The 22,410-nt window shown below is 47.3% G+C and overlaps 2 protein-coding genes and 1 long non-coding RNA gene across 4 annotated transcripts in view; 1 reads left to right on the top strand and 2 right to left on the bottom strand.

Moving 5' to 3' along the window:
* CRTAP (cartilage associated protein) overlaps positions 1 to 3,833 on the top strand; it is a 34,169-nt gene extending 30,336 nt beyond the window's left edge. Inside the window, exon 7 of the mRNA XM_082637981.1 lies at positions 3,689 to 3,833. Coding sequence (XP_082494107.1) covers positions 3,689 to 3,742 — 54 coding nt within the window. The 3' untranslated portion in view covers positions 3,743 to 3,833. The remainder of the gene's footprint in view (positions 1 to 3,688) is intronic.
* Position 3,834: 1 nt separating this feature from the next.
* Positions 3,835 to 10,542, bottom strand: LOC309813274. 2 transcript variants are annotated; one of them, XR_014295473.1, is made up of 3 exons: positions 4,169 to 10,542; positions 3,964 to 4,031; positions 3,835 to 3,924 (listed from the first exon to the last, which is right to left on the bottom strand). It is a non-coding gene; the product is annotated as an uncharacterized lncRNA (long non-coding RNA). The 2 variants fall into 2 exon arrangements; XR_014295474.1 differs by having other exon boundaries at positions 3,964 to 4,018; positions 4,240 to 10,542.
* A 1,808-nt stretch (positions 10,543 to 12,350) lies between these two features.
* The window catches only part of SUSD5 (sushi domain containing 5), a gene marked incomplete at both ends in the record, with an annotated part of 40,297 nt that continues 30,237 nt past the window's right edge, over positions 12,351 to 22,410 (bottom strand). The window contains one exon of the mRNA XM_082639112.1: positions 12,351 to 13,645. Coding sequence (XP_082495238.1) covers positions 12,351 to 13,645 — 1,295 coding nt within the window. The remainder of the gene's footprint in view (positions 13,646 to 22,410) is intronic.

Below are 22,410 nucleotides of genomic sequence, written 5' to 3'. Positions count from 1 at the left end.
TGTGAATGGAATCATGGTTTTTGGTCTCTGTGACTAGTTTCTTTCACTGAGCGTAATGTTTTCCAGGTTTAGCCATGTTGTAACATGCATCACGTTACACGTAAAAATTCCTTTTCATTGTTGAATAATATTCTACTGTATGGATATACCACCTATTGTTTTTCCTTGGTTGATGGACATTTGGGTTGTTTCCACTTTTTGGCTACTTTGAATAATGATACTATGGACATTTGGGTACAAATTTTTGTTTGGGCAAAAGTTTTCAATTCTCTTATACCTAGGAGTATATATTTAGGAGTAGAATTTCTGGGTCCTATTACTCTATGTTTAACTTGTTAAAGAACTGCCAGACTGTTTTCCAAAGTGGCTGAATCATTTTACAGTCCCACCAGCAAGGTATGAGAGTTCTAATCTGTTACATCTTCCTCAACAGTTATAGTGTCTGTCTTTCTTTTTGTGTGTGTGTATGTGTGTGTGTCTGTCTTTTTTATTATAGCCATCCTAGTGGGTGTGAAGTGGTACCTAATTATGGTTTTGACTTGCATTTCCCTATTGACTAATGGTGTTGAGCATCTTTTCATATGACTATTAGCCATTTGTATATCTTCTTTGGAGAAATGTTGATTCTATTCAAGTCCTTTGCCCATTTTTAAATTGGGTTGCTTGTCTTTTCATTGTTGAGTTGTAAGAGTTCTTTATATATTATGGTTATAAGTCCCCCGTCAGATATATGAATTGTAAAATTTTTCTCCCAATCTGTGCATTATCTTTTCACTTTGTTAATGGTGTCTTGAAGCTCAAAAGTTTTAAATTTTGGTGAAATCCAACTTATCTATTTTTTCTTTTGTTGCTTATGTTTTTGGTGTCATATCAAAGAAAATATTGTCTAATCCAAGATCACTAAAATTTACTGTTTTTTTCTAAGGTTTTTATAGTGTTATACACTTACATTTAGGTCTACAATCTTTTTTTGTTGTTGTTAATTTAACATATGATGTGAGGTAGTGGTCCAATTTCATTCTTTTGTGTGTGGAAATACTGTTGTCCAGCATCATTTGTTGAAAAGACTTTCTTTCCCTATTCAATTAGGTACCCTTGTAAGAAATCAATTGACCTTAAATGTGAAGGTTTATCTCTGGACTCTCAATTCTATTCCATTGATCTAGATTTCTATCCTTATGCCAGTACTGCATTGTCTTGATTACTGTAGCTTTGTACTACATTTTGAGATTGGGAAGTGTGAGTCTTCCAACTTCTTTTTTCTTCTTCTAGATTGTTTTGGCTATTCTGGGCCCCTTGCATTTCCATATTGAAATATGGGATCAACTTGCCAAATTCTGCGAAAGGCAGCTGGGATTTTTATAGGAATTGTGCTGAATCTGAAGATTGACTGACATCTTAACAATATTAAATATTCCGATCCATGAATATGGGATACCTTTCTACTTATTTAGGTCTTCTTTAACTTCCTTCAATAATATTTTCCCAAGTTTTGTTATTCTTGGTGCTATTGGAAATGGAATTGTTTTTCTTATTTTGATTTTCTAGTTATGCGTTGCTGGTGTATAGAAATACAGCTGATTTTTGTATGTTGATCTTGTAATCTTGCAAACTTATTGATCCCACATGCCGTGGAGCGGCTGGGCCCGTGAGCCATGGCCGCTGAGCCTGCGCGTCCAGAGCCTGTGCTCCACAATGGGAGAGGCCACAACAGTGAGAGGCCCACGTACCGCAAAAATAAAATAAAATAAAATAAAATTCCTAGGATTCTTAGACTTGGACCTTTCAAGATAACAGGACTCCATTGAAGTTCCCAAAGTAGTTAGGTTATTAATCAAAGCTTTAGAATTATAAAAGAATTTCTAAAGAATAAGCTATTTTTAAAATTATATATCAAATTATGGCAAGTAATAATTTGAAATAAACTGTAACCAACACAATAAAATTCTTAGTTAATCCTTAAAAATTTCCAAAGGACAAAATGCTACTTCGAAACAAAGCGTCAGTACAGTCTCCTGATATTTATGGTATTCTTCTTTATATCTTTCTGGGCTTGAAATATGTGTAAGAACTCCTGAAAGTTTGCACACTGGTTAAAAATTTTGCAGAGGCCCTGTTACAGTTTCAGAATGTTTATAAAGCAAGCTGAAATAGATGCTCTTGGGTAGGAAAGGAGGTGAGGGGCAGGGGAAGGAGCTACGCACACATGTGGTCTCACCTGCAGTCAGGTTATCCTGATCCTGTGGGGAGCTCCGGAGCATGCATTGTATCACAGAGCTCCTTCCGCCTTTTGTCATCCCCTTTCTCAGTCCCTCACTAGTTGTTGGCAGCCCGGAGCGGGTGATGTATAAGCTCCCTGGCAGGGCTGCTCATTTTGGCCAAGATCAGTCATGCAGAGAAGGGATAGGTATAAGCCATTAGCAGCGACACTCCCAGCAGCTGGGGGATGGATGCCTGGAAAATATCGATAGATCTGAGTGTGACACCAGTGACCTTATAGGAGGATGTGTTTCTTTCATCTCTATTGCCGGGGACACTTAGTAGTGAGCTAAAAGCAAACAATACTATCATCCCCACCTCACAGTAGCCACACAACAGGAAACAGTAATCCTGGGAACAGATGTCATGGCCATATATGTGATCCTCTGCCATACCCTGTTTTCCTTGTGGGGTCCAGAAAGCAACTGAAGAATGTTGTTTATTCAAGCAGTGGTCTTCCACTCCCATCACTTGAGTTCCTAATTGCAGGCATGACGTGTAGAAGCATTTGATAAAAATAATAAGACCCCTTTTGTGTCTCATGTACTTGATAGATTTTCTAACTATTCTCAAATGCTGAAAGATTTTATGACTCTCTCCGTGTTAAAATATCAAAAGGAGCAAATTGGCTCTTGGCCTGGGAGGGAGGCCTCCGTGAGGGGGGCCAGGCTTTAGCAGGGGGTGGTCACCATCGGTGGGGCTGCCTGTACTGACCTTAGGGGAAGGGGCTTGGCCTTATTGGTGATTCACTCATTCTCTGCAGTAAAGGGAATGGGTGTCATCAGCTGGTGGGTCAGATGTGTCGTGGGAGTGGAATCAACACAGAGAAGGAAATCAGAAAGTATGCTGGGCTGTTTCAGGTAGAGGCTTAAGGCTCATTGCAAAAGGAGGGAGCAGGTGGGCTCCTGTACTACCCAAGCGTCTCTTGTTTGAGTGGCCTGATTGCTTCAGTTGCACCAGCAGTAAGACGCCTACACGCAGTCAGCCATCCCCTAGCAGGTTTACCGAGACCTGTGTGTGCCAGTTTCTGCAGAAGAGGGTCCTGTTTCTTGAAAAGCTCATGGTCTGGGGATCAAAGCAGAAAGGGAACAGACAGAAAGTCTTCCTGTGGGGTAACTGCTAATGGGAGGGGAGTAGGGCTGGGGGAGGGATGCACAGAACAAGGGGCACTAAACAGGGTCTTTCAGAAGGGGCTGGACCGCCCAGTTCACACAGGCCATCTGGGGGTCTTGGAGCACTTGACTCCAAGTTCACATGGTGTGGAAGCCAGGTCCCTCCCAGGGAGAAGTCAGATCCTCTGGGCTCGAGGGAAGAAAGGCTGCTCCCGTCTAGGGGTGGCTGGCAATTGCCTCTTAGAAACAGTCTGTGCTCACCAGCACTTTGAAGGTCAGGTACCTGCTTAACAGAGGTGTCTTATTGTCTCTTACAGGGAGAGGTTGTGGAGTATGTGGATGACCTCTTGGAGCTGGAGGAGACCAGCTAGCCCCCAGCAGCCAGAGGACTTCCTCTCGATGTTCAGGAAACACAGATTCTTTGTCTTCCTTTTCCTAATAGTATAAGTTGTTGATACCTCAGAGCCTTCTCTTTACTCTGTGAAGTGAAAGGGAAGCCCCCATCTCTCACTACAGCTAACCAGGGGTGAGCCTGCCTTCCACGTGTCCACACCTGCCCCCCCCTCTTCACACCTGTCCCCGCTCTTCACACCTGACCCCCATCTTCACACCTGCCCCCCTTCACACCTGCCTCCCCATCTTCACAGCTGCCCCCTCACACTTGCCCCCATCTTCACACCTGCCCCCCCAGCTTCACACCTGCCCCCCACTTGCCCCCATCTTCACACCTGCCCCCTTCACAACTGCTTCCCATCTTCACACCTGCCCCCCTCTTCACACCTGCCCCCCATCTTCACATCTGCCCCCTTCACACCTGCCCCCTTCACACCTGTCTCCCCCTCTTCACACCTGCCCCCCATCTTCACACCTGCCTTCTCCATTTTTATACCTGCCTTCTCACCATTTTGGTTAGAAGGACAGTTTTCCATGGATAGTATTTTTCTTTTCCCAGAAAATCAGTATTATTTTTTAAACAAGAAAAATACTCCTAAAAGGTGGTAATTATAAAAACCTACTCTAGCCTTTCTGCTTTTCCACATTTTGGTTTTGTTTCTCCCCATCCCCTGATCCAGCAAAGATGGTGAGGACAAAGGCTAAACTTCTCCTCATGATGGTCTGTACACGGTCTGACCTGCATTTTTTTCTGGTGCCCATTGAAAAAGAAGTTGGGTAGACAGGGTCGATTACAGAAATGTGGCTTTTGCCCAACACTTTCACATGTCCAAAGTCTTACAATGGTTGGTAGATCCCATCTGAGGACACTGCTCAGCCGTTAGTCTCAGAGTTGGGAATGGAAGGAAGCAGAGGGAAGCTAGTTTCATTCACTCTTTCAACAAATATTTACTGAGCACCTACTACGTGCTAGGCTTTGACCTGGGCACTGGAGATACTGCACAGAAAAACAGAAAAAAAAAAAAGTCCCTGCCCTCATGGAGCCTACATTCTTAAGGGAAAGACAACAGATAAACAAAAATAAATATGTACAAGGCATCAGAGGGTGATCATTGCTATGGAGAAAAATTAAGCAGGGAAGGGGGTAAGGAGGCCTGGAGACGAGGCTGCAGTTTTTGTTTTCTTTTTTGAATTTTTTGGCCGCGGCGCATGTGGGATCATAGTTCCCCGACCAGGGATCAAACCCGGGCCCCCTGCAGTGGAAGCGTGGAGTCTTAACCACTGGACCGCCAGGGAAGCTCCAAGGCTGCAGTTTTAAATAGAGTGGTCGGGGAAAGCCTCAGCAAGGTGACAGCAGAGCAGAGGCCCAGGGAAGGGGGTTTCAGAGCAGAGCGTTCCAGGCCGGGGGGGCCGCGTGTGCAGTGCCCGACAGTGGGGATGTGCTTGTGTGGTCCAGGGACAGTAAGGAGGCCCAGGGGAGGCGTGGGCCAGGGGCAGAATGGAAGGAGGTGAGGATAAGTGTGTGGGTGGGAGGGTGGCTGGCTCAGCCTTGCCGGCCAGTGTAAGGCCACTGGCTTCTGCCCTGAGCGGGGTGGGAGCTGTGGAGCAGAGTGGAGCCTGGGCTGACTTGCGTTTTACGGGGAGCACGCCAGCTGCCATCCCGTGAGAAACGTGGAAGCGAGCAAGGGTAGAAGCAGGAATACCAGTTAGGGGATGGCTGCAAAAATCCAGGCAAGGGCGATGCGGGCTCGGCCCCGGGCGGTAGCAGGAGAGACATGGTGAGGAGTGGTCAGATTGCGGATTTTTTTTGAAAGCAGGGCCAATAGGATTTGCTAATAGATTGGCCATAGAGTATAAGAGGAAAAAAGAGAGAGGCTCGAGGTGACCTCGAGGTTTGGGGCCGGAAGCACGGAAAGGATGGAGTTGCCATTTCCTGAGATGGGGAAGATGGCTGGGTGGGTAAGTAAGGCATTCGGTGCCAAGCAGCTGTCTGAGGCTGGGATGCCAGGTTCAGGCTGCAAATAAAATTGGAGGGGCTTCCCTGGTGGCGCAGTGGTTGAGAGTCCGCCTGCCGATGCAGGGGACACGGGTTCGTGCCCCGGTCTGGGAGGATCCCATATGCCGCGGAGCGGCTGGGCCCGTGAGCCATGGCCGCTGAGCCTGCGCGTCTGGAGCCTGTGCTCCACAGCGGGAGAGGTCACAACAGTGAGAGGCCCACGTACTGCAAAAAAAAAAAAAAAAAAAAATTGGAGCATTTTCTCAGGTGAGGTCATTAGCAGAGCCTAAGTCAGGGATCCAGTGGGGAGTGGGTCCCAGGGCGGGACTGCAAGGCAGGCAGGGCCCGTGCTTGGGTGCCCTGCCCCAGGACCCCATCAGTGGAGGCTCTGGACCCGCACACACTTGAGCCTCCTTGAAGCTCCAGGCTGCGGCTCTTCCCGGCTGTACGAGGACATGCAAGGAGGCCCGACTGTCCACCTCTCTGTGCCCACAGAGCTCCCCTCTGGTCCTCCTCCTCGGAGCCCGGGTGAGCTTTCTGTGGGTGAGGATGTTCCCCACAGCGTTGCCTGGTGGTGGGCAGAGGTTCTCCTCCACTGTCTTGAGGTTGGCCTCTTTTCACTGGGGACTGAAAGCGCCTCCACCCCCATCCTAGCGGTGTCCCCTGGGAAAGAAACCCTGGGGACAGTAGGATCAACACTGTCAGCACTTTGCTTTGCTTGAAGGCTGTGGAACCAAATTACTAAGTTTTTACTTCGAAAGAAGCCAAACCACTTAAATGAAAAAAAACAAAACAAAAAGTGGGACGATTCTTCCAAACCCACCATGAATAAACCCCAGCTCGCAGGCTGCATTCAGCGACCTCAGCCCAGTACCTCCCTGAGCGGGTTTTCTTGGAAGAACCTAGAAGAATCCTGGATTGAGACCTCGTGGGCTCAGCATTAGTCTGGTCTGTCTTTTGAAAAAAAACAAAACACATTTGTAAGCTTTGTGGGAGTTTCCAGACCGAGACTAGGATGCCTTGCTTGTCCTCTAACCCACCTGCACGCAGCCCCACGGGTACTGTTAGGTTTCCACCCAGGGAAGCTGCCCACCACGGGGCAGGGGGTTCTCTCCAGCCCCAGTGCCTCTCAGGCAGCCCAGGCAGGGGCCTACACTGGGGAGGGTCTAAAGGCACCCCCTGCACCTCTGTTAATGTTCACACTTTACCTTAGCAGGAAAGGGTTGGGGGCAGGTTTGTGTATACATAAAGATTTAAAAGCAACTAATGGACTGAAATGTTGCACATACCATGCTATTCAATGTACTAATATCTTTCTGAGTTTGAGGCTTTCTAATTACTGCCACTAACCTGTTGTGCTCACCTCTGGGATCCAGAACCACTGGGTCCGTTGCCCACAAATGCCGCCTTCGGAAATGTTGCTTTTAGGAGTTCTTACTAAGGGAATCTTAAGAGCACAAAAATTTTATTGAACCAAACTCAGTGGCAAACAGAAAATGATTTGTTAGATTGTCAGTGGGCAAGAGTTTATTATGACTGCTGGTGGAATCAACAGTGGCCCGTTTCTGTCAACATTGATGGGAATAACGTTTTTAAGTTTTAAATGTGAGATGTAAACCTAAACTACTTCAGTTTTTTTTTAAAAAATTCAATACTTAAACTGTGGGGAGAAGGTGGATTGGAGCCAGAGAAAACATTCTCATTTAATAGTGTTTGCACATGGAACGGCAGCTCAGTTTGTAGCGAAGCTCTGAGAAAAACCCACAACTAATCCTTCATCGCAGCTGTCCGAACTCTTGACCATCTGCCATCTCCCAAACAGCGACTTCTTTTTTCTGGTGACTCCAGGCTTGAATGACCTAGTGTGGAGAGTTTAAACTATATACAAGGAGGGGGGTGGGAAGGGAAGGGACCTTAAGTCAGCCTCAGCCAAAGGTTTTGTGCATAGGACTTCCTGTGCCTGCAGCCCGTCCCCGGGGCATCTCCCTGAGAGGGAATTCACCAGGACGGCCCAGCTTCGCCTTCACTCACCCACTCCTACCCCAGAAACAAGTCAGGAGCAGCCGTGGAATGTGCCATAGCAGAATGTTCTCTCTCGGAGGTGGGCACCGTGAGCACCATACCCTAGGCCTAAACTGCGCCCCACCTCAAATCTGGCTTTGGTGGCCTGTTGAATGAGTGAGTTGACTGGCTATCTTCTTGGAGCTGATAGCGTAAGATTAATGGTGCCTCCTTTTACAAGAAAAAGTGGGAAGAAATGAAGCAATTTCTTAACTGTACCAACAGAAACAAGATGGGCCCACTTTAGGGTCGTGGTCAGCAGGCCACACTACAAAGGTTGTTGCCAATATCTTTTCCACCTCCTCTCCTTGGGTCAGGGCAGTGGGTACAATTTCATTCTGTGGGAAATTCGAGTCACATTAAATGTTTTACTTTGCTGCTTCTTTTTTTTTTTTTGACCGCACAGCATGCGGGATCTTAGCTCTCTGACCAGGGATCCAACCCGTGCCCCCTGCAGTGGAAGCGTGGGGTCTTAACCACTGGACCAGCAGGGAAGTCCCTTACTTTGCTTGTTCTTTACTGCTTTCTTTCTCAGTCTGGTGGTGGGGCTGTCCTAACCAGACCCAGTCATTCTAGGACGCGTGTTGTAATGAGCTGTTTTCTCAGGTCTGTGAGGTTTCTGATGTGCATCTAGTGAAGCAGAGCCCTCACCCCAAGGACTGTTGGCTGTCACGTAGAGGGGGAGTCCTTGCCAGCTGTGGACGGGCCCAGAGCCTTCAGGAGATGCAGGCTCATTGCTCTCCCCAGGAAGACTCTCTTTCAGAGAACTGGGATCTCACTAAGAAAACACTGGGAATCCAGGGCTTGCTTTGGATCTAATGAGCTGGTCCCTTGCTGCCAAGGTCTGAGAAGTGATGAAGTATTTACTGTTTAATGAGGACCAAAAGCCTCCAGGCATGACAGCAAATAGCTACTGTGCTCCAGGCCTATCACCCAAGGACCAGCAAGGAGAAAGAAAAGTGTAGAAGGAGGCAGGTGGAAAGAGTGAGGAACCAGCCAGGGCAAAACTAGACCCATGGGCCAGAGAGTTCACACGCATCGGCTATTGGAAGAGGAGGTGGAGGACACAGGGATTCTGTTGATGTCAGCCCAAGAATTCCAGAGGATACAGTGGAAAAGTTTGGACTGAGCAGGAGTGGCGGTGTAGGCAGTAAGAGTTTACCCATCAATGGACGTCTTAAGTCCTGATCTCTTGAAGCAAAGCCTTGTGCGAGTGATGGGGTGCTCTCAGGAGAAGGGAAGCAGGAAGGAGCTGGAAAGGGTGTGGTCTCGTTGGAGACCAGCCTCAGCATGATCCCATGGGAGCTCTCCCACCTTGAGGCAAGGAGGCCGGCCTTCTGTGTGCTTGTGTCCATAACTCACTGGCTGTATGCAGGCTGCCGCATGGGTGGAGGGGTGTGAGGGGCTAATTCCTGGGCGAGGGAACTCCCATTAGGCTGAGGACAATTCTCTGGGTGAGAAGGGTACGCGTATGCATTTATGAGCATTTTAGCAGCCAACAGGGCAGCAGGAGGAGGGTTCACCTGCCCAGTGAAGGGGATCTGGGTGGGCACCAACAGTATCCACAACATTGGGTGGCTTGGGAGGGGTCATACCCGGTCTTTGCAGAGGTAAAGAGGGACATAAGGCAGATGGGACTGGTGCTGATGGTCTCTGAGCTGAGTTACTCCATTCACACCTCCAGATCTGTTGTCCACCTTGCCCTATGCCCCTGGGTAGACATTGCCTGGGCTCCCTCACCCTCGACTGCCGCTGCCCACAGCTGGGACTTGCTGGCAAGGGACTGCAGGCTGAGAGAAGAGGTCCAGGTCTTTAAAAACCCTGCCTCTCTAGGCCACCGCTGGACAGGGGCTGTATTCTTATTGAGGCCAGAGCCCTTGTCCCTCGGGGGCTTTCCTGTTGCTGAAGCTCTCGTCTGGGCCCCTAACAGCCCTCCACCACACGTTGATGGTTCTCTTAACCCTCCCCAGGCTTTCCTGACCACCTACCCCTAACTCTGTCTATTGATTCCTTTTGACTGTCCCATCAGTTAGGAGAAGGGAGGCAGTTCTGGTCTCTTAGGCCAGTGCTTCTCAAACTTGACCGCACGCACCCATCACCTGAGCATCTTGTTAAACACAGAGTCTGAGTCAGCAGGTCTGGGGAGGGGCCTGAGATTCTGCATTTCTAACAAGCTCCTAAGTGGTGTCTGTGCTGCTGGCCTGGGCACCACACTTTGAGTAGCAAGGCCCTGGGCTTTTTGTTGTAGTGAGAGGCATAGTCTCTGGTTGGGGTGAGGAAGATGGAAGGAGGGAGGAGGGGGCAGGAGCTCTGCAGACTCTCCAAAATCCTGCTGTGGGAGGTCACATGGCTGAGAGTTAGGCTTAGAAAAGGTGGTCTTAGATCCAACAAGTATTAAGACATTACTTTCAAGACTACTAGAGAATCCTTTTTAAAAAAACCACTGTGATGTAACGCAGATATAAAATACACTAAGTAACTGTTTGGGGAAATAATTATTTATTTAAAAAATGTCAGAAGCTTTGTGTTAATGGATCCCCACCCCCAAATTTTTGTGAGCAGTAAACATTTACCAGTCTCAAAACACACATGATGACATACAATTTAGGTTTACAGTGTTTTTAAGCATTCCCTTTCTACATGCATTTTTAGATCCTATAACATTAATTTAGATGACACCAAATCAATAAAAACTTAAAAATTGATGTGTTGGGTTTATTTTGCAGTTCTATCAAATAATACATTTGTGTGTCTTATTTATTTGTAATAAATTTGTTAATACATTTGTATTAATATTACCTATTTTTGAGTTGGAAGTGAGGTTTCGGCAACCTCAAATGCTATCCAGGGGCACAGCGATGCCTGACCTCCGTGCAAGACAGACCTCAGGTGTTCCTCATCGGTGCCTCCAGAGCCTCAGCTGGCCTCAAAGCTCAAAATTTATGTGCTTGTAAGCCTGTGGTTCAGTCCTGAGCGTGCATCAGAATCACCTGGAGGGCTAGTTAAAGCACAGATAGCTGGGCCCCACCCCCAGGGTCTCCACTTCATCTGGGGTGGAACCAGAGAATTTGCACCTCTAGCAATTTCCCAGGTGATGTTGATGCCACTGGTCTGAGGACCATGCTCTGTCATCATAAGCAAGATGTGCTGAGTCACCATAAGATGATGGAGACACCGTGAACTGGGTGCTCAACAGCCATGGGGAGTCCATCCTGCACTCAGGCTGCTTCTAGAGGGCTCACAATCGCCACAACAGGGTAAAGAACAGATCGTCACAGACCATTTCATATTCCTTTTCAATTCCTCTGCTTCTCTATCAGGTAGGTACCCATGCTTGATATCCTAGCCCTTGGCCCTCTTGAAACATTTTTTCCCTCCTAGCTCATTCTCTCTTCCTGGAGTTCAGAGAAATGGTTAATCCTGAGAAAAGAAACCGAGGACTGAGTTTTGTTAGTCCTGGCAAAAACTCTTAAGACATTCCTAGGCACAGACTGGTCAAGGACAACCAGGCCACTGCTTCTGAGAGGAAAACGGTGCTTACTGGTACAAAACAAACCTTGTTTTTTAAAAAAACGATGGGCTGTCCCACAGGATAGAGGGAACAGGGTGGATGTGTGTCCCACCACTCCTCCCCTCCCCTCCAACCAAACATCTGTTGTAAATTCTTTCCAATCTCAACAAACAATTTTTTAAAAATCTCAAAGCTTCTAGACTATGTCCTGGTTCTTGGCTCATACGCCCTCGGCAACGTCACAGCATTAAAAGGAAATAACCCATTATTCTTCCATATCCCACTCCCAGCAATTAAATATCTATATCTGAAATAACACTGCTCTCAAATGCTCTGTACATCACATCTATTTTGAAAATTTCATGTTGCAGGCTCAGTCATTTTCTTTCCTAAAAAAAAGAAAAACTGTATGATGAAGAGGTGAATTTTTTTTTTAATTTTTATTTATTTATTTATGGCTGTGTTGGGTCTTCGTTTCTGTGCGAGGGCTTTCTCTAGTTGTGGCAAGTGGGGGCCACTCCTCATTGTGGTGCGCGGGCCTCTCACTATCGCGGCCTCTCTTGTTGCGGAGCACAGGCTCCAGACGCGCAGGCTCAGTAATTGTAGCTCACGGGGCCAGCTGCTCCGTGGCATGCGGGATCCTCCCAGACCAGGGCTCGAACCCCTGTGTCCTGCATTGGCAGGCGGACTCTCAACCACTGCGCCACCAGGGAAGCCCCGAAGAGGTGAATTTTGACCTCTCACTGGAATTAGGAAGCACAGGTCTGGGATTAGTGCAACAGGTTCCAGGGCAGTTGGTCAAGGGGATGCTGAGGTGTGTGAAGATGCCACCAAAGCCTCCCTGCCCTGCCAGGTGCCTCCAGAGATGCTTCTCAGCCTAGAAAACAAAGACCTGAGAAAAAGAAGACGAGCCCTGCTCCACTTTTTTCGTGCGCTAGTGAATTGTCAGTGTTTCTCAATGTGATATGTCACAGTTTATCTTCCTCCAAAGGGGCTTCGGGCAAGCCCCCCAAGGTGGCTAGACCTTCTCCATCTCAATCTGCTGGTGGTAGTGACCAACCTGCCGCTGGCCAACATTCAGCTTGTACACGGAGCTCTTGTGCTGGCACCTGCGGTAACCCCACACGGCCCCCATGCCTGCCAGGAACAGCAGCAGGCACAGGACCATGACAATGGTGGCAATGATGGGGCCTCTGCTGAGGCTGGGACACTTATCCCCTACGCAGGACTCCAAGGTTGGAAGAAGCTCCTCGCTTGCACCTGGGCCGGGGACTTCCTGTCCCAGGAAGTCCTCAGACAGCAGGTATGGAAAGGTATCCTGGACCTCAGGGGCAGTGATTTCCATTGGAGTCTGGGTGGCCGCCATGACAGTTGAGGGAATGAGGTTCGACGTCTTTTGGATGGTGGTTGTCACCATCTCCAGGATAGAGCTGGTGAGCTCATAGGGTAGGATGGACATGGGAGGCTTCTCTGTGGCATATCTCCAAGGAACAGTTGACTGGTCCCTGGTCAGGTCACCATCCCCCTTGCTGGGACTCTCAGTTTCAGACACACTCATGGGTCTGAGAGCCAAAGCTTCTACATCTAGAGTTTGAGTTGGAAGAACTGAACGGTGGGTTGTGTCCTCACTGAGTGTGAGGGTGGTACTCCTGGGCTTCTTAACTTCCACAAGAGCAGGCTGATTGGGTGTAACTAGGATGGTTTCTTCCAGTCCTACTGATCGATTGCCCTTGTCCTCCTCTTCCTCCTCTTCTGCCTCTGTCTTCCTCCAAGCCCCATCGGTCACAGGGTAGCCATCTAACCAGGACTCATCGCTGCTGCTCACCATTGGGTCATCTGCCTTGCTGTCATTCCTGCCCACAAATGGCCCCAAGGGACCATCAGTGCTGCTGTAGATGACCCTAGTTTCTGGCTCACCTGGGGCCAATGTGGTGCCACTGTGGTTTTCTCCAGCAGGAAACTGCTTTTTGGTGTCCTCATCCATCTCCTTTTCCAACTCAGGCTTGTGGAAGGTCTCATCAGGAAACCAGAACATGTACTTCTGGTTTTGTTGGGATCCTGGCAGGTCTGTGGGGACACTGCTCCCAGTGCTGGGCAAACCTGTGGTTGGCACAACAGCTGTATCCTGGGCTGTGTCCTCTCTCCCCACAGAAATAGAGACCAGATGGTCCTGCTTTGGAGCCTCCTCAGAGGCTTCTCCCTGACCCCTGTCCTCCTCTGCCTCTGTCCGGGAATCCTCCATGAGCTCTCTGAATGACACAGATCTGTCATCAGGAAAATTATCTTCATAGTCAATATGTACCTCACCCTCATCTGGAAGGAAAGAGGGAAAAGCCTCATTAAGTCCGAGGTCACAGAGCCAGTGTAGAACACAGAAAGGGAAACCAAAAGCATAATGACTGGAACAAATGAAATAAAACTGTTATTCTCAGATGCTATGACTGTATCACAGATAAACCCAAAGAACCTATATACAAAGTGTTAAACAAATTAACAGGCAAGTTTATCAAGGAAACTGGGTCTACAGTCAACATAAAACATCAACTGTATCTCTATGTACCAGCAATAAACAGAAAACAAAAAATTTAAAAGATACCATTTGCCATAGCATAAAAAATCCCCAAACTCCTAGGAATAAATCTAACAAAAGATGTGTAAGATTTCTACATAGAATGGTACAAAGTATTTCTGAGCAAAATTAAAGAAGACTTAAGTAGTGAAGGGCTATCCTATGTTAGTACAATGGAAGTGTAATGGTTAAGCTGTCAATTCTGCCCAAATTGATCTATGTAGATTTAATACAATCCTAATAAATATCTCAGACATTGACACGCTGATGCTAAAATTTATGGAAATGCAGAGGGCCAAGAATAGACAAGGAAAAAGAAAAGCTGGAGCATGCAAACTACAAGATTTCAAGATTTACTATAAAACGGAGTACTTTTTAAGACTGTGTGTGGTATTGGCACAAAGACAGACAATCGAATTACATTAACTTTAAGAACTTCTGTTCATCAAAAGCCACCATGAAGAGAGTTAAAATGCAAGCCACAGAGTTGAAGATAATTGCAACACATATAGCCTCCAAAGGGTTCCAGAATTTATAAAGAACTCCAACAAATCAATAATAAATAGGCAGAGACTTCCCTGGTGGCGTAGTGGTTAAGAATCTACCTGCCAATTCAGGGGATGTGAGTTCGATCCCTGGTCTGGAAAGATCCCACATGCTGTGGAGCAACTAAGCCCGTGTGCCACAACTACTGAAGTCTGTGTACCTAGAGACCGTGCTCTACAACAAGAGAAGCCACCTCAATGAGAAGCCACCTCAGTGAGAAGCCCGTGCACTGCAACGAAGAGTAGCCCCTGCTCTCCACAACTAGAGAAAGCCCGCGCGCAGCAACGAAGACCCAACGCAGCCAAAAATAAATAAATAAATAAGTTTAAAATAAATAAATAAATAAATAAATAGGCAGACAAACCATAGAAAAGTTGGCAAGATACTTGAATCAGAACATCACAAAAAGGACATCTAAATAGTCATTTAACACATGTAAAGAGGCTCAACCTCATTAGTAATAGAGAAATGCTAATTATAGCCATAATGAAATACCATTTACATAGCACCAGAATGGCTAAAATTAAACAGACCGAAAATCCCTAGCGTAAACAAGGATGCGAAGCACAGCAATTCCACTCCTAAGTATGTACCCAACAGTAACGTGTGGACATGGGCACCAAAAGACGTGCACGAGCATGTTTATAATAACCAGAAACTAGATACACTTCAAATGGCCATTAATTGCAGAAATGACACATACACTGTCGTACATTCATACAATGAAAATCTAGACATCAATAAAAATGAAACAACCCCTGCTTCCCACGACATGGAATCTCACAGCCATAAAATTGTGCAAAAGAAGCCAAGCACAAAAGAGCAGATTCTTTCAGGGGTACTGGCAGCATTCTACTTCTTGACCTGTGTGGTGGCCAAATTTCTTTATTTTTTGATAATTTATTAATCTGTTCCCTTATGATTTGTATGTATGTTTTTTCAAACTTTCTAAAAATTGAATGAAAGATCTTTAAATTCTATAGTGGTTTACAGTTTTCAACAGTTTCACACACGATTCCATATAATCTCATAATAACCCTTTTATTTTTATCTTCTACCCCTATGTTGCCCCTCCCCCTTCCCTCTCCCCACTGGTAACCACTAGTTTATTCTTTTTTTTTTTTTTTTTTTTTTTTTTTTGCGGTATGCTGGCCTCTCACTATCGTGGCCTCTCCCGTTGCAGGCACAGGCTCTGGATGCGCAGGCTCAGCGGCCATGGCTCACGGGCCCAGCCGCTCCACGGCACGTGGGATCTGCCCGGACCGGGGCACGAACCCATGTCCCCTGCATCGACAGGCAGACTCTCAACCACTGCGCCACCAGGGAAGCCCCACTAGTTTATTCTTGATATCTGTGAGTCGGCTTCTTTTTTGTTTTATTCACTAGTTTGTTTTATTTTTTAGATTCCACATATAAGTGATATCATTGTATATATGTTTTAATTAAATAAAAAAGTATCTTTTGAAACTCTGATTTGCTCTTTGTAAGACTTCTGAGTTGTGAGATGTGCTGTGAAGTATCCTGAATCCAGCTGAGTGAGAAGCAAGACGGGCCTCACAGGCAGGAGCCCAGAATGTAAGGACAGCTTGGTGAGGTAGGAACCATGCTGGTTAGGAAGGTCTCAAGTAGCTGTGTCCTCAGAAGAGAGCAGCCCACTGAGCTTGCCCCTCTCAATGGTCTTTGAAAGTCACATCCCACTACAAGACACAATTATTTTATTTTTAATTTATTTTTAAATTTTTTGGCTACAATGGGTCTTCTTTGCTGTGCATGGGCTTTCTCTAGTTGCGGTGAGCAGGGGCTACTCTTCGTTGCGGTGTGTGAGCTTCTCATTGTGGTGGCTTCTCGTTGCGGGGCACGGGCTCTAGAGCGCACGGGCTTCAGTAGTTGCGGCAAAGCTCGGGCTCAGTAGTTGTGGCGCACAGGCTTTGTTGCTCTGCGGCATTTGGGATCTTCCTGAACCAGGGCTCAAACCTGTGTCCCCTGCATTGGCAGGCAGATTCTTAACCACTGCACCACCAGGGAAGTCCAAGACATGATTATTAAATAGAAATGTTTCCTATGCTCTTGTGATATAATAACATACATATTTGGTCTTTGGTTCCTGGCACAGAGTTCCTAAAACCCTTGGAATTTCCTGAGTGATAGGGGTGACAGGAATATTTTTTGTTACGCATAACAAGTTTCTTTGACCATACCTGAGTTATGTTAATGAGGTGACTGTGGGCCCCTAGAGAGCTTCAGGATGGGGGCTGGTTGTCAGAGGAACCAACCACGTGATTAGAGGGTTGGACCTTTCAGCCCCACCCCCACCTAGGGAGAGGGGCTGGAGATTGAGCTGATCGCCAAGGCCAATGATTTAACCAACCATACCTACATAATGAAACGTCCATAAAAACCCTTAAACTACAGGGTTTCAAGAACTTCCAGGTTGGTGAATGCATCCATCGTGCTGGGGAGGAATACACCCCAGGTTCACAGGGACAGAAGCTCCTGCCCTCGGGATCTTTCCAGACCTTGTCCTATGTACCTCTTCATCTGGTTTATTCAACCTGTATCCTTGTAATATCCTTTATAATAAACTGGTAACTATAAGTAAAGTCCTTTCCTGAGTTCTGTGAGCTGTTCTAGTAAATTGTCAAACCTGAGGAGGGGGTTGTAAAAACCCCCAATTTATAGCCAGTTGGTCACAAGTCCAGGTGACCTGGATTTGTGATTGGCATGTAAAGCAGAGGCTGTCTTGTGGGACGGAGCCCGTAATCCATGGGCTCTGCACTAACTCCAGGTAGGTAATGTTAGAATGGAATTGAACTGTAGGACGCCCAGCTGGTGTCCAGAGATTTGCAAAACTGGTTGTTGGTGTGAGGGATCCCCCTCCACTGCCCCCCACTTCACCACATTTGGAGTCAGACATGTTCTGCAGGTGGAAACAAAGCTCAGGAGTTTCCCCCTACTTCACTCTGCACCTTAAAAAGGGCAAAATGCAAAGATCTCCAGCACCAAGGTCTGGATGGAATGCTGAGGTGTGGTGCTTTCCTGGGCTCTGAAACTGGATTAGTGGGCATTTGGTTTATTTCTAATAAGTCTCCTTATCTTGCTTATTTAATGACTTGCAGAGTTATAAACACATTTAAAAATCCTTTCTGATCTGCTCCTAAAATTTAAGCCCATTCATTTTACTTTTCATTATTATATTTGTGATCTTTGATGTTACTGCTATGACTCGATGAAGGCTACTTTGTAGATACTAAAACCCCCAGCAGGTGGAAGAAGTTAACTATATGATGACCAGTCTGTAGCCATGACATAAGCTGCCACAATTCTGAGAACTGGCCTCAAAGAAATGGGAACAAACCGACTCTGGAACTGAAGATTAACTGAACCTAAAACAATCAAGATGATGGTGATCAGACCACCGCCTGACCAATTTCAAGATGACGGTCAGAGCTGACTGTGCTGTTTCTGCATGTAGTCCTCTCCCTCTGCCTATAAAAGCTCTTGCCCACTGATTGTCAGTGGGGGGAGTCGGTCTTTGGACAGGAGACTGCCCTCCCCTCTCGGTTGCTGGCCTTTGAAATAAAGCAAACTTTTCTTTCCATCAACCTTGCCTCTTTATTGGCTTTTGAGCGGCGAGCAGCTGGACCCACTTTAGGTTAAGTATTTGGCTCCCAGCCTGAGGCTGGGCTCTCGCGATATCTGGCTCCCGGGTTTTCAGGTTTTCCCCACCAGAGCCGCCGCCATGAAGACGCGCCGGGGTGGCTGCGGGTAACTAGTTGCTCGTGGCTCGCTGGCTCTGAGAGGGGGTCTAGGGGGACGTTCATAGCAGCTGTCGAGACTGTTTGTTTCGGGGATTCTCCCTGTTTCTTCCCAGCTCGGCACTGGCTGCCCGCGTACGCTTTCCCTTGGTGGAATGGAAAGATGCCTCTGGAAGCGCTGACGAGCTCCAAGACCGAGGTAAGTTCACTGGTGTGCACCCGGCAAGCTTCTCTTTTGAGCACCAAGTGCTATTTGGGCATTTTGCCAATTGGTTCTGACGTGTGTCTGACGTTGAGAACTGTTTGTGAGCACTGAGTGTCATTTGGGCATTTTGCCAATTGGTTCTGCCGTGTGTCTGAGGTTGAGGACCGTCTGTGTTGGGAAGTGTTTGTTTGGGACTCCATATTGGTCATCCTCTCAGAGTATTTGTGACAGTTCTGTCTTCTGGTGTGTGGACAAGTCCTCTCTGCCTTTGTATCCCCAGCACTCAGCGTGGTGCCTGGCACATAGTAGACACTCTGGAAATATTTGTTGAATGAATAAACGCGTGAGTGAAGAGGTGAACAAGTGAGTGACGGAAGCCCGTTTTGATCAAGCTTGATTCAGTCTGGAAGTCCGTCAGTCAGGGCATTATTTGGTGCATGACAGTAGCAAAGAATGGTAACCCACCTCTTAGTCCTAGTACTGAGCATAATCAATGTCGGCTAAATTCCTTCTCCCATGTAACCCAGCCCATGAGCTTCAAAAGTCAAAAGGCACCTGGAATATGGGCAGGACATGAGCCATTTTCTCCTCCCCCATACCTTCTTGTGCAGGAAATACTGGCCTAGCGTATAATGTTAGAGCTGGGGATTTGGGATAGGTCAGCCCACTCTTGCCTGGTGGGCCTGCCTTGACCTGGACCCTTATGGCCAGTCTGAGCTGTGTGTGTGTGTGTGCGTGTGTGTGTGTCTGTCTGCCTGTCCGTCTGGAGGTTCTGCCTTCAGAGCTCCCTGAGCTTAGAGCATCCCTGGATGGCAGCCCAGGGCCCAGAGCCAAGCTCTTCCTGCCTGCCCAGGTTCTCAGGTCAAGGTCTGGCTCAGAAACAGGCTCTCACTGTGTCACAGTTTCGCCAAAACCTCAAATGAAGACACAGACACCAACTGTTTACAAACAGTCTACTCATGACAAAATATCCCAAGCCTGTTTTTCCCTTCTTGAGTAACAGTAGAGTTTGTTGCTCACTGAATGTCAACCCAAAATTACACTCTGCCTCAAGGTGGGGAACATCAGCCCTTTGCCTGCTGAGGTGTAATTTCTCTCCCCTCCCTTTGCTCCCCTGAGTCTGCGCTCTCCTTAACCAACCCTCCAGCCCTCCCTTCCCCCACGCTCTCCTGAAAGCTGGGCTGGCACAACATTGGGCCTTCTGATTTAGACCAACGGGTCCAGGAAATGTAAACTCCATGGGCTCTCTTGGCAAAAACCAAGTCATTCCCTGTGTGTTTAGATTTAATTGTTACTTTAGGAAAACCAAAGACTACACATCAATAGAAATCAGGAGTAAAAAGAAAAGGGTTGCCCAGGTCGTGCCTTTATCAGGGGCAGAAGTATACAGGCCAGGGTCCAGAACCCTGGGCTCTCCCATTGCTGCCACTTTTCATGTTTTTTCATGTTGTTTCATTTATGGAAGCCCACACATGCCTTCTTTTTCCCTCTGGTCTTGGCTACACAGCCTTTAAAAATAGTAATTTTGAAAAAGACAACCAGACAAGCCAGAAATAACCACTGGTTCAATGAACCTCTGAACAAATATGGCAATATTTACAAAGAAATTCTAAATTCAGTCCAGTCTCTGGCTTTTATCCTATGAAGGAAGTCTAGAAGATGGAGAAAAACAGAAATGGAAGTTAATTTAAGAAAACAAATGATGGGCTTTAGAAATGAGGGAAAATAGCAAAGGAACTTAGTGAGGGAACAGCTAGTTTACAAAGCAAGCCCTGCACTGTCCTGATGCTTTTTAGAGGCCCCTGGAGAAGCACACAGCCATCATAAAGATGTTGGAGTGAGACGTGCCTGGTTTTAATCTTGGCTCTGCTTTTTTTTTCTTTTTAATAATTCTTTTTTTATTTTTGGCTGCCTTGGGTCTTTGTTGCTGTGCACGGGCTTTCTCTAGTTGCAGTGAGCGGGGGCTATTCTTTGCTGTGGTGCACAGGCTTCTCATTGCGGTGGCTTCTCTTGTGGAGCACAGGCTCTAGGCGCATGGGCTTTAGTAGATGTGGCACGTGGGCTCAGTAGTTGTGGCTCGCGGGCTCTAGAGCGCAGGCTCAGTAGTTGTGGCGCACAGGCTTAGTTGCTCTGCGGCTTGTGGGATCTTCCTGGACCAGGGCTCGAACCCGTGTCCCCTGCATTGGCAGGCAGATTCTTAACCACTGGGCCACCAGGGAAGTCCCTTGGCTGTGCTTCTTTCTGGCTGTCTGACACAGGAAGTTACTGAACCTCTCTGTCCCTCAGTTTTCCCATCTATCAATTGGAGCTGGCCATTTCTACTTTCAGACTTATGAAGATGAAATGAGATAAAGTGTATAAAGCTCCTCTTTCAGAAAGGAACATGAGGAGACTTGGGGAAGATGAAAATGTTCTGTATTTTGGTTCTGGTGGTGGTTTCATGGGTGTACACATCTGTGACAACTCAGAGACTTTTATATTTTAAATGGTTACTGTTTATTGTATGCAAATTAAACCTCAGGAAAGTTGTTAAAAAAAACAAAACAAGAACAAAACACAACTCCCCAAACAGAGATGACATGGAACAGGTTTGGCATGATTTACGACAGCTCTTTTCTCAGTGCCCAAATGGGGAATGGGTCTTGTTTCCATAGCTGCGACAGACCAGGGAAGGGAAAAGGAATAGCTGTCCATTTGTTGTTGGACTCAGAGGTGGCAGGGCTGGTGGAGTGAGGTCAAGCTTGGTGTCACTCACTTTCCTGATACTACAGACCAGAAAGCACAAACAGAACCATGGAGCTTGGAGTGGAAAATCTTAAAGGCTTTTCAGAGCCTGTCTTAGCAGATACCCTTTGTCAGGGCAAGTTGTCTTTTTTTTGGCCACGCCATGTGGCATGTGGGATGTTAGTTCCCTGACCAGGGACTGAACCTGTGCCCCCTGCAGTCAAAGCTCAGAATCTTAACCACTGGACTGCCAGGGAAGTCCCCAGGGCAAGTTTTAAAGGAGGATCAAGGGGCAAATCAGAGAGCAAGGGTCTATGAGTCTCTCCCTTCCTGGGGTATCTGCAGACCAGGGTAGAGGCCATAGGACCACTGGGTGCTGAGTCAGGAGAGGGCAGAGGTGTTGAAGGCAATGAGCACCCAGGACAGCAAGTAGGGGAATGGTCAGTGTGCCCAGGGAAGCACGTGTGGCACCATGGTCACGTGGCCAGGGGTGGCCACTCGGAGTGCTGGGAGGTCAGAGACTATTCCTAGGGTACAAGTGGCCAGAGATGGATATGGCCTTGAAGATATGGGACTTGGTATAATAAGAAGCCCAAAGAAAACCAAATATAGCATGGACATCTGCGCACATGCGTAAGGAGCAAAGCACCAGGATTTTTCTATAATTAGGGCAACAACCAATCATAGTTGGATACCAAGAACATTAGAGAGGTATGACAAACATTTCGTGCTGCCCAACTGGGAATGGAAACCAACTGTGGTTTCGGGTAGGAGAACGGAAAACAAAATGGCCAGACCCAGACCTGGACGCTAGGAACCAAAGCTAGAGAAATACCAACACGCAGAGGGGAGAAAATGGCAGTTTAAGAAGTCCTCACCCATTCAGGTTGATGGTCATGGTAGAGTCCCTGTGCTAAGTGAGAGATTTCACCAGCACCACTTGAGGCTGGACCATAAGGTCGAGGTGAACATACAACCTGGGTGGGCAGTGTGTGCCTGAGGCACCCTCCTGCACTGGCCACTCATTGACCACCCAGGTGGACGTGCCCCTATGCATTCATGCCTGCTCACCATTCAAAGTTTAAATTTCATCACACTCATTCAGGCAGTCCCCGCTTTACTAATTTTTCTTTAAACCACTGCTCTCCTGAACTGATGCTTTAATAAGCAACTAAGTTCTCCACTGTAGTGGATGCTGTCGGTGCTCATGTCCCCTTTCCCAGACCAGTGCACCCATCCCCCAGCCGCTGTGAGTGACGGCAGCTGAGGGTTCACAGCT

Source organism: Mesoplodon mirus, assembly GCF_964341445.2.
Source record: "Mesoplodon mirus genome assembly, chromosome: 12".
Classification (NCBI taxonomy): Eukaryota; Metazoa; Chordata; class Mammalia; order Artiodactyla; family Ziphiidae; genus Mesoplodon; species Mesoplodon mirus.
Note: the sequence above shows the minus strand (reverse complement) of the source record. Positions and strands in the feature narration are given on the sequence as shown.